At 35.8% G+C, this 13,112-nt stretch overlaps 1 protein-coding gene across 1 annotated transcript in view; it reads right to left on the bottom strand.

Moving 5' to 3' along the window:
- Nucleotides 1-4,675: 4,675 nt before the first annotated feature.
- The window catches only part of LOC127842912 (glycogen debranching enzyme-like), an 81,112-nt gene continuing 72,675 nt past the window's right edge, over nt 4,676-13,112 (bottom strand). Inside the window, exons 27-29 of the mRNA XM_052372725.1 lie at nt 12,301-12,388; nt 10,053-10,241; nt 4,676-9,758 (exon numbers count right to left, since the gene is read on the bottom strand). Coding sequence (XP_052228685.1) covers nt 9,618-9,758; nt 10,053-10,241; nt 12,301-12,388 — 418 coding nt within the window. The 3' untranslated portion in view covers nt 4,676-9,617. The remainder of the gene's footprint in view (nt 9,759-10,052; nt 10,242-12,300; nt 12,389-13,112) is intronic.

The following is a 13,112-nucleotide window of genomic DNA, read 5'->3' as shown; positions in this document are numbered from 1 at the left end:
ACATGCGTTAAACCCCCTATTTACAGAGCATGGCCCAAATCATGTCGTGAATATTGGGAAATATAGGACAGAAATATAGGACAGAAATATAGGACAGAAATATAGGACAGAAATATAGGATATAAATATAGGACAGAAATATAGGACAGAAATATAGGACAGAAATATAGGACAGAAACATAGGACAGAAATAGGCCAAAAACAGAAAGCCAAAGTCACGGCTTAGCAGATCAACAAGATTTTAAACGAGTCGCAGCCATGTCGTCCGTCAAATTTAAGTCAAATTGTAGCATTTCTAAGGGAAGCAATTATTGAATGGTCTCTAACTCACCTTCACTAACATAAAAAAACACCCCCACCTTTCCCCGAACGAGAAGATCAGTTAACGATATGGATGATCCGCGACAGTGTACTTTTGTAGAGAATGAATTGATTTTAAAAATTAGAAAAAGACAATAGGACAATAACTCCGTCAAGGATAAACGGATAAAATACGCGAATTCTTTGTATCGTCTTGCATTTTAACGGAAATCAGGGATGCTATTTATTCAAACCTAACCAAAACTAAAACGTTTCATTATTTACTGTCGAAGCCCGTCACTGCAATTATAATGGTCCAATGTAAATTAAAACACGTCTTTTCGTTATAAAGTAATATTCCCCACCAACATTGCTAACAGTTACTTATTTAACAGAGTACAAAGGATATTGTATTCGTATTGGCTTTCAATATTCATCGTGTTCAATGAATCTCGCCACCTTTAAAACGAGGGGTTTGCATTTCAATTCGGACTCTTCGCGATTTGCATTTATGTAAATGATTGTGTCTCATTAAACCCCCGTCATTCTACCATACAACCATTCAAGCGTCTTCAGAATGGACTTTGTAGCGTTTGAATAGATAATATGAATTAAATAGTCGTACAACTAACTGGTATTTTAAAGGGGCCTTTTCACAGATTTTGGCATGTATTGAAGTTTGTCATTAAATGCTATACATTGATAAATTTAAACATTGTTTCTAAAAAGCTCCAGTAAAAAAAAATACATTTAAAGAAAGAAAAAAGTAACCCACAACTGGACTCGAACCACTGACCCCTGGAGTAAAAGTCTATCGCCTTTACCATTAAGCCATCCACGCTCACATAATGCGTAATGAATGTTATATTATATATAGGCAATTTTCTTAGTATCACAAAATATAACGACAACAACAAAAATCTCCAAATTATTCAATCGTTTCGCGTTGCAATGCTTTATAAATTTCATGTTTTTAAATCGTCAAAAGATGCATATAGTGGATATTTAAGAGCATGGTAAATGTTCTGTATTACTGTTTCCTCACAAATATCTTAACTGTAACGAAAATTTGCGAATCTGAAACATTTTTTTTTAATTTGTCAGTTTACCGAAACGTGAAAAGGCCCCTTTAAAGTAAATGTTATAAGCGATGAAGTTCAGGAATGTATTTATAGAAAAACCGTTCAAAAAATTGGAGGATTAAGTTAAAATATGTAGAGTCTTGAATAGCGGAGAAATAAACAAACTGTGCTGACCGTTCACAAATGGATTTAATAGTGGTTTTAACATCAAAGAGAATGGGATAAACTGTGCTGACCGTTCACACATGGATTTAAACAAACTGTGCTGACCGTTCACACATGGATTTAATAGTGGTTTTAACATCAAAGAGAATGGGATAAACGGATTTGTGCGAACAGGATTATCCTTCACTAAAAAGGCCACCATAATTGAATACTTTATGTATTTCAATAAGAATTGGATCTTGCTACTGAAAGATTAATCAGCTGTGTCTTTGGACTTTTCGTGATCGCCATTCTGTTTATTAAACAAGTTATGTAGCGTAATATTGGCAGTAGAACAATGCAACGAAACATTCCTAATCGAGGGTTTATTAGCCATGAAAGTGTACCGGATTCATATGTGATATCTAAGTGTACCGGATTCATATGTGATATCTAAGTGTACCGGATTCATATGTGATATCTAAGTGTACCGGATTCATATGTGATATCTTTACACGAGGAATTTACTCCAAACGCTGAAGTAACCGTGCGATATTGGTATGAATAATTTTTGTATAAAATGTACTAACAATATTGGAAGATGTTAAGATCCTATAGTTTATTACTAAGTACTTGTTTTGCAATTACACAGTCGAAGGGGGTATCTGCAAGAAAAACATTTACAATGCCTCTGTACCAATTATTGAGCAACGATACCGTTCTTAACGGAACGCTGATCAGGTTATTATACGACTCGTCACAGACGACCGTGGAACCGAAAACGGAAAAGGACAGCTACGACGGACATGGCGCGATGCACTTTATCGTCGCTACAGTGCTCGTGTACTCGATATTTGGAGTGTTTTGCACGCTTCTAGTGCGGATAAAGCGTTATAGGGGAGAGAGACATTTGAGTTACATTCAGGATGAAAGCATTGGGAAGTATCTTAAGAAGGAAACTCTTTTGAAAATGGACGGAGAAAGAATAAAAATGAAATTGCATTGTCAAAGGGTTGCAGAACATGTAAAACATATCGAAGGAAGGCGCCATCTTTTGGAGATAGATAGAGAAATATCAGCAGGCGATTTTACCTTGACAACCGACGAGCGGCATAGCCGAAAACGACCCGGAACAAGGAAGGAGCTTGGAAACACTTTAGGTATAATGGGCGTCTCCCTACTACACATAGGTTCTTTCACCGGAAATACTTTGCCTTCTGACGCAGCAGACGACAATAAATCGGACGGTCCAGATCTGGCAACGGATATAGATGGCAACAATGGGGATCACCTAACAGAGATACAATACATGGACGACGATACAATCACCAACAATAAAGCACATGCAAAGTGTGTATTTGTCCTGTGAGCGTTATAGACATAATTTAGCATCGCTCTGTGAAATCGGGGCTAAATGCATGTGCGTAAAAGGGCGTTTCGGATCAGCATGTTCGGATTACACTACACTAATCAGGGACGACACTTAACGCACATGCATTAAGCAAAGTTTAAGCCAAGCGAGACTCATATTAAGAGCAACAGTAAAGACCGCCAACCTGTGGTTATTGCCGTTAACAACTTTACAGACAGACGATTATTGTGCTGATGCTAAACATAGTTCTGAACAACAATTATTAATAAGTTGTGACAATTTGATCTCATGCGATAACAATGACGGAGTGTTGTTCGTGTAATATTAACAATGCGAGCCAAACTAATAGTTTGTGGCACACAAGTTGAAGAGGTACGATTTGAGCAGACTTTCAATGTAAAGTTGACGGTTCTCTGTGAAAAGTCGTCTAATCGTTCAGGTTGATTAATTTTGTTACGGGATAAAAAGAGGTTTTAAAATAGAAGTATTTAATAAATTATTGAACAGTCAGAACAGTTTGCAATTTTCACCCCCTTTAAAGACTCGGCGTGTTTTGTTTTTACTATATCACACAGATCATCGTATTTATTTGTTATAAATTGAAGTATGAATAGCGTCTACAAGTGTACTTTAGTGCCAATATATTTTTTATAATTGTAAGTTTTAAGACTATTCAATGGGACATAATCGTTTACATAAATTTAAAGAGTCCATGAAAGCTCCCCATTTTGAAGGTGGCGGTATTACTTAAACACGATGAATACTACAAACCATTTAGATTGTAATGTTCTAAGTAAGCTTCATGTCTGTATATGAGCACAATGATGCCGCGCGCTGCGTTTTAATAATTATTTCACGAGTACAGCAGTTATTTTAATGCATTAAATTTGCAATTCCTGAATTTCCGAAAATGTGCTCAATACGATTGATGTTCAATTTTTACGCTGTTATTAATTATCACAGGAACTGTATGTTAAAGTTAACGTATACAGGTACGCCGGAAAATTGCTTTCCTTACTTAATGCTACTCAAAACGACAGAGTTATTCTAGGAATAATTGAACCTGATGTGTTCATGTGTCGTATGAACATGTCAGCGCACAGTGGCGATTTTACAAAGGTGTATCATTTACACTGTACTATGCCATATAAATAACCAGGCACTTTATCTGTTTAAAAAAAAAAGACAATTTTCTTATTTGCTCAGTTTACGAATTTGTTACAAATGAAAACATGTAATGCAATCATTCACGTCTCTTGGCGGGAAATTATCTCAAAATTGTATAGTTTACCTATAAACAATGGATGAGGTCCATGCATCAGTCTTTTCGGGTGGAGTCCATCTTCCGGAGGTGCGCCGACCGAGGAGGATCAAATCTCGACCAGAGACTGGTTAGCTATTCACTGCTGTTTTCTCATCGCCCATAACCATTTTCTGCAGACATCTGCTATCGCCCGTCACATTGCCATGCCAGTGATGCCAAGTACATGTACTCCGAAGCTCTTCCAGAGTGACTGCCCGGCAAAGCCCCGACTGCCAACCTCGACAGAGAGGTTCCACATCTTCCATCCTTGTTGTCGGCACACATCAAGTAACCGCTGGCATTTGGCCTTATTACTCTCATGTGCTTCCTCTATTCGCTCTTAGGATATTTATAAAGGTCAAAACACAAAGGACAGCTACGCCGAAATTGTTTTTACACGCCATCAATAATTTATATAAAAAAATTGTATAACAATAAACTTCTTACTACAATAAACTAGAGCCAAATACCCAATTCGGTTTATTCATACACTTTATTATATTAGGATATAGCACACTCTATGGTACCAAACATATACAGGAAAGGAAGCAAAAACATCTATCGGTAGTCGACATCGTTTATTTGTTAACAAGGAAACAATCCCTGTTGCAACAGAAGCTTCATCATAAATGAAACTAGGCACCTCGTCAGATATGAGTATTGATGCTGACGGCAGAACAAAACTCGTGACACATGTTTCGTGATGAAATATTTATAAAACAAATAACAGAAAGTATAGACTAGTAACTTTACGAAAATGAGCACCAACGCACACTGTCTTGTAAGTTTCCAAAAATTGAAATATGACCTAAAAATACCCATCAAAACAGCACATGAATAAAGCTAGAATGTGATATATTACTTATATCATTGTGATACGATATGTATACAAGTGTCACCTGCAAACAGACATCTTTGCTCGGTACAGTCAGTCTCACAAATATGTTTTATGTTTGTATTTATATGTACAATATTTTAAAAAGTAGTTTTAACCTATAATAAAGATCAATTGCTTACAGTTTTTCAGTTAGTTTATAATTTTTAATAAAGTGTTGAAAATTTCAAAAAAATAATCTTTAAAAACAACTAGTAAAGATATAGTTTCACTGCATTAATTTTGCCCTCCCTTAACTTATCTATTTAAAGTGCCGTTTTTCTACAATATGCATATTATAAATTATTTGTTCAGAATATGAATAAAATAAATAGTTGGTATTTGTTGTTGAATACATGTATTCCATGGTAACAATATTACTTACAAGGGGCTGTAACTAGGGATTTTCTAGTTCATCTATTATTGAAAATTAAACACTTTTGTATACAGATCTTGCCAAAATGATTAAAAATTGATGGGATAATATCACAGCAAAATAACAGCAGATCATATTTCAAGTCAACAACGCTAGTCCTTTTGTATATACACAATAACATGCCTTGACTATGAGTTCTCCTTTTTTGTTGAAATACAACCAAAGCAGTACCATCCATACCTCATATCATAATCTAGATAAGCCCTGGAAATATTTTAACATGAACATTCACACTCAACATTATTGTGAAATAATGAAAACAGGAGTAATGAATCTTGTGCACTGCACTTCCTGTTTGCAGATGTAATTACCTATGAAATGTAAAGTTGATACCTTGTATAGTTTGCAAGATATGCCCCACTCAAAATTTAAATGTAATACAATAACAAACGGCAATAACAAGAGATAGAATTCATTTGCATAACACATCCCATTCATGAGATATACCGACCTATTCAGTTTCAAAATCATACCTCTTATAACTTTTAAGATATGCTACAGAGAAAATTTATAATAAAAAATAAATAATTGTCAACTCTAAAAACATGAAAGTCAGACTTAAATTCTTGTGCACTGCACATCCCTATAATTAGATCTGGCTAAGTATTAAGTGTTAAATTAAAACTTCATTGATTTTTCAGGATAAACTCCTGGCAAATTTTAGTAGCTATACAGTTTAAAGTTCATGAAGAATGAGATAGGACAGCCTTGAAGATAGAACACAGTGTTTGTGTGCCTTGACTTTAATTGACCTAGTCTGTAGATTAGGGTTCTCAAGGGATACGTTTTGATGTGTCCTTTGTTAACAGCATCAAGTACAAATCAGCACAGGCTGAGTACATCAGACTAAGGTCATTGTGTAAAGGAGTTTTAAAATCGTCATAAACATTGATATGATATGATTTAAAAACAACGGACAGATAGTCCAATAATACTGTTCAGTAAAAATGAGTACAAAACTATTGATTAGACAAACAATTCAAAAACACATTCCAGTATAAACCAGCACTGCATTTAGTGAAAATATTGGCAAAGCGTAAATGAATTGAAAGCTTATAGAAAGTTCACTCGAATTAATTTAATATCCGATGCCTGCATTAATAATGAAGCACTATAGAACATGATCATAATACCAGAAATAAAATGTAGTTTCAATAAATGTAATATTATTTGAGGTTAAATCTTGCACCATATCTAAAGCTTTTTACACAAGTTTGTAAATCTATTGAAATTGTGCACCAAATACACATTTCTTAAGTCAACGCAAATACTATAATACATTTTATCCTATTACCAGATGAAAATCGATAGTACAACAACGATCGTATAAACATGAGCTTTATACTATCGCTATTTTTAGATCATGGTTTTCCGATCTCTATCTTAAGAACACTATATGTTTCAATGTGACGTCATAGCAACTGATGACGTTGAAGTAAACAAACACTTCTGAGTCAACTTGGAAAACCAGCGCTGTTTCATTGAATTTAAAAATATTTTTAGTCTTTTTGAACGATAAACGACCACAAAATAATAGGATAAATAGAATTTTATGTGAGTTTTGGATACATCGGTTCTAAGCCTCGCATGATAAACTTGATCTTTATCCAAAACTCACATAATATTCTCTATATAAAATGACATAGAAATATATATTTCTTATTAAGTATCCTTATGTGTGTCATGTGAACTGCAGACGAAATAGTGTCAAAGTCTACATAAATGCACAGCCATATTCAATCCTGAATGAGGAAATAAAACACTGCACAGACAAACAAAACTATATGAGTAACATAAATACCAACAAAAAAACATAAAAATAATGACATATTCTTATGATGAAACATTTTTCAAAATGTTGTTTATTAAGATGGAAAAAAATTCTCTAATTTTGAGTAAGTTTTTTTTTTCATAACATTACCATTTTTACACAAAAAGCACAAAAAAATGTATCAACAAGCAAAGACATATTACTGTATAGTATTAAACACACAAATGATTCTCAGCAAATGTCAGTGGGATAAGACTTCAAACAAGTCAACAAAGAAGACAAATAGTGCCCATGCCCTATGAAAACCAGACATGGATCTCTACTGTGGCAGCACATGTGCTTTTGGCATTCAAGGGATGGACATATATTTACTTACTGGTAATGAAATATAAATGCCCTATGGCAATGTATCACATAACATTTTAATTAAAACATAATAAACAAAATGTAGTACCATTAACAAACAATTTTCTGATTATAGTATACAAAATTTAAATATTAAAAATTTAAAATAAAGCAATATATTTCTGAATACTGTATACTTGATTATAGTATACAAAATCTAAATATTAAAATATAGCAATATATTTCTGAATACTGTATATACAAAGTATATGACTATTGGAATATAGTGTATAAAAAATCCATTAAGCATTTACACTGCTCGAGAACGAGCACACATATTTCATAATGTTGTTTTTAATCTTTAAACAACATTCTTGTTCAACATTTAACAAGCCTACTAAAGTCCCAAATCTACCTTTAATTATGTATAACCATTCATGGGCAGCCTAACATATATTTGCATCTTAGAGAGTAAAATGCATCAAACTAGGTCCAGTTGTACAAAATATTGGACTATGTTCAATTATAACAATGTTTAGTTCTTTAATGCTCACAGACTTGAACCAATTTGTTTATTTGATCCTTGTCTAAATATCAGCAAAACGTATTTGGGGTAACTGGTTCTTTACAATAGAGTACGTACAGCCCAGTGCATATACAGTAAACAAAAAGACAAGTTAATAATGGTTTATTTCACAGTTATTTTAAGGTTTAAATTCTTTTATAACACCGGTTCCACTGTGACCTTTTCAGTTGTCTTGTTTGAATCTAATAAAATCAGTTTTAACAATCTTTCTCATCACATTAGTAAGACTGTGAGGTTGTCAGTGGACTTAGTAATCTTAACTAGAAATGGTGCGGCAGAGGCGGACGCGTATCCCCACGCCGCATGTTTGACCCAGGGGGCACCCCAGGGTTGATAATGGGGCCATGCATAGTTAAGATTGACCGTACTGTCATAAGACATGTTCAGTATCAATTTGAAGTAAGTTGGTGTAGAAATTAAGAATTTATAGTAAAAGGCAATTTTGGGTGGGCGTGGTATATGTGGGCGAGGGCGCCCTAGGGTTGGTAATGAAGGCAAGCATAATTGAGATTGGCCATATTGTCATATGAGATGTTCAGTATCAATTTGAAGTAAATCGGTGTAGAAATGAAGAAGTTATAGTAAAACGCAATTTTGGGTGGGCGTGGTCTATGTGGGCGGGGGCACCCCAGGGTTGGTAATGGGGCCATACATAGTTGAAATTGACCGTATTGTAATAAGAGATGTTCAGTATCAATTTGAAGTAAATCAGTGAAGAAATGAAGAAGTTATAGTAAAAGGCAATTTTGGGTGGGTGTGGTCTATGTGGGCGGGGCGCCCCAGGGTTGGTAATGGGGCCATGCAAAGTTGAGTTTGACTGCATTGTCATAAGAGATGTTCAGTATCAATTTGAAGTAAATGGGTGTAGAAATAAAGAAGTTAATGTAAAATAACATAAAAAATGAGTGAAAATCTCTGACCTGGCCCCATCCTAACCCCCATAACTTTTGACGCAGGGGTCAGACCAAATTACAAATAGTGCAGGGTCGCACATATGGTCATAGCTATCATGTGTGTAAGTTTCAAGGTTCTAGTGCTTATAGTGTAGGAGGAGATAGTGGCCAGGACGGACAGACAGACGGACAGCAGAGATAACCACAATATCCCCACGCTTTTGAAAAAGCGTGGGGATAATAATAAGAAGAAATCCCCCTATCACACCGTATCACACCGGAGCAACGGTAAGGTTGTCAGTAAACATGGTTGGCTGCAAGCTCATATCAAACAGGTCCTATGGTGAGATTGTCAGTTGACTTGCTGGGCTGTCCTAACACACAGGTGCTATGGTCAGGTTGTCAGTGGACTTGCTGGGCTGTCCTATCATACGGGTGCTATGGTTAAGTTGTCAGTGGACTGGCTGGGCTCTCCTATCACATGTGTGCTATGGTCGGGTTGTCCCTCCATTCACACAGGTGCTATTGTGAGGTTGTCAGTAGACTTGCTAGGCTGCAGGGTGACGGGGGTCTCCAATTTCTCAAGGTCATACAGTACGTCCAGCACACATGACACAGACCAGGCCTGGGCCGGGCAACCAAAGTGATTAGGCTTAAAAATAGCGAAAGTAAGCATTAGGCAATTCAATATACAGAAGACTAGACTTTCCATTTGCATGCCCAATATAGTTGGAACTTTTTTTCAAACATCATTTTTGGGAAGAATGAATATAACTGGGCACTAATACAAATGCAGTAAGCAATAGTTTAAATGAACATCACACTAAAAGTTATTGTCATGTGTGCATTTCATTTGATCTTATGAAAAATTCTTCCCCATTTTTCCCTTTATATTCATATATGCTTGCCCACTTAATGAAAATCTGACAATTTTCATTTTTCTCACCTCTCCACCGTGATTTGTCAGTTCCGGCAGTGACCTCCAGTCTGACCTCATGACCTCCTCGTAGTGTCGGGTCAGGGTGGTCCGGATGAACAGAACAGTCTCCTTGAGGATTCCTGGTCTAGAGGACTCCAGCCTCTTGGCAAACATCAGCTTTGCCCGCAGGAAATACCCAATAGGCCAAACCCACTCCTGGAAAAAGATAACAGTTGCGCTGTAGGACAATGGGGCTAAGTGCATGTAAGTAAAATGTTGTCCCAGATTACACAGGCTAATCAGGGACAAAAATTACAGCCCTGACTAGATCTTGGTTCACAAGAGAGTTATTTATTTTTAATCTATAGAAGAAGAAAGTGTCGTCCCTAATGTCCGTCTATGACAACATTTTCTGCAAATGTATAAATATCCTTTTTGTCTGAGCAAGACATTGAAAAAAAGTTCAAACTTTAAACAGCCTGCCTTTTGCATTTTGCAATAAATAAAACTAGAGCTTTGTCACAGATGTGACGTATACCCCCACGTGCCGCATTGACACAGACTATTTTGCACGCTGTCTTCACAAAACAAGAGAATCTAATTTATTGCGATTTGTAAGAATTATTATACCATTATAATTTATGGCCATTTTGACCTTTGAACTCTTCTATTCTTTCGCATGACACGCCGTCCAATGACTTTGAACAAAATTAATGAACAATCATTTTAAAATCTCACAATAAATGACATAGTTATGGCACGGACAAGCTCATTTATGACCATTTTTCACTTTTGAACTCCAAGTGTGACCTTGACCTTGGAGATATCGACGTAATTCTTTTGAGTGACACATTGTCCAATGATTGTGAACAAATGTACCAAGTAATTTTAAAATCTCACAATGAATGACATAGTTATGGCCTGGACAAGATCATTTATGGCCATGTTTGACCTTTGAACTCATAGTGTGACCTTGACAATATCAACGTAATTCTTTCGCGCGACACACTGTCCAATGATGGTGAACAAATGTGCCAAATGATTTTAAAATCTCACAATGAATGACATAGTTATGGCCCGGACAAGCTCATTTATGGCCATTTTTAACCTTTGAACCCAAGTGTGACCTTGACCTTGGAGATAAGGACGTAATTCTTTCGCGCGACACACCGGCCTATGAAGGTGAACAAATGTGCCAAATGATTTTAAAATCTCACAATGAACAACATAGTAATGGCCCGGACAAGCTCATTTATGGCCATTTTTGACCTTTGAACTTAAAGTTTGATTTTCACCTTGGAGTTATCAACGTCATTCTTTTGCGCGACACACCGTCCAATAATGGTGAACAAATGTGCCAAATGATTTTAAAATCTCACAATGAACAACATAGTTATGGCCCCGACAAGCTCATTTATGGCCATTTTTGATCTTTGAACTCAAAGTGTGACCTTGACCTTTGAGATAAGGACGAAATTCTTTCGCGCGACACACCGTCCTATGATGGTGAACAATTTGCCAAATGATTTATAAATCTCACAATAAATGATAAAGTTATGGCCCGGACAAGCATTTGACCCTTGATCTCCAAGTGAGACCATGACCTTGGAGATATCAACATACATTTTTCACACGACACACCATCCCATGATGGTGAACAAATGTACCAAGTTATTTTTAAAATCTAACAATAAATGACATAGTTATGGTCCGGACAAACGTTGGGTTTAAAACACACTAAGTGGCCCTGTGACCTAGTTTTTGACCCGGCATGACCCATATTCAAACTTGACCTATACATCATCAAGATACAACTTGTGACCAAGTTTGGTGAAAATCGGATGAAATTTCGGGACAGACCGACAGACAGATAGACCAACAAAGTGACTCCTATATAGCCCCATTACCAATGGTAATGGGGGTCTAACTAAATATTTGTAAAGTATGAAATACCCTATTGGCCACTACCACTCCTAGAACAGAAACAATATTTATTAATTTTGTTATATGATTTTGTATAAATTTGAACCAGTGATTTGAATAGTGGATAAAGTGAAGAGAACAGATTGGTTAAATACGTAAGACAGAAGCATAAGACAAATGTTTTTATCCTTCAAGAAATAACTTATAAACAACATTTTAAGAAACAAACATGAATGAGAAACAGAACAGAACAGAACAGAACAGATATTCATTACGACTTGTACATAGTACATTGTCAGTCTTAACCATACTATAATATACTTAGCAAAAGGTCATGTGAAAAGAAAGTTACTGGGCCTTGGTGGTAGCTGAACCCTTTGGCAATCTTGGCATCTGTCCCATCCACAGTGTTGTCATAGTAGGGGACATAACTCCAGTCACTTAAATATAAACATGTACCATCATGTAATGTACAGTAATTACTCTAAGTTTTCGGACACTTAAAAATAATTAATATTTATGTGTCCAAAAATTTAGATACGGAAAATATTCAAAAATTACAGGAGACAAAAATTTAATGTCCAAACAATATAATTATATTGAAATCAAATCAATAACTCAATGCACAAGTGTTTCAAATTTGAAATAAATACAACTTCATAGCTTTGCTAACTCTTGCCTGAATTGATACAGAACAAAAACATAAAAACATCAAACATACTGCTTTCTTAATGTTGGGTGAATTGTTTTCTACTGGCATACATGGTTATTTACCCAATTACGCAAATTTATGGTCCATCGCCCTCAGGCATGCATCTCCCAGGTTTAATGACCTTAATCCGTTTGTAAAAATCCATGATCAAAGTGTTACAAGAAAAGCGAATTCAGTGCCGAAATCTGTTACAATAGCACTGTGAAGTATACTGTCCAAAAATGTAGGGTCACGAAAAAAATTATTTTGGCCAAAACGGGTGTCTGGAAAACTTAAGAGTTATAAGGGTAGTCATAGTAAACCAGGGCTGTTTGTAAAACACGCATGCCCCCCAAATGGGCTGTCATTTGTAGTGGCTTCAGGTCACTGTGACCTTGAACTTTGACCTAGAGTCTTGAAAATCAATAGGGGTCATTTGCCGGTCATGACCAATGTCCAAATGAACTTTCCTG

Source organism: Dreissena polymorpha, chromosome 8 (genome assembly GCF_020536995.1).
Source record: "Dreissena polymorpha isolate Duluth1 chromosome 8, UMN_Dpol_1.0, whole genome shotgun sequence".
NCBI classification, from domain to species: Eukaryota; Metazoa; Mollusca; class Bivalvia; order Myida; family Dreissenidae; genus Dreissena; species Dreissena polymorpha.
This window is presented reverse-complemented; position numbering and strand designations above follow the sequence as displayed.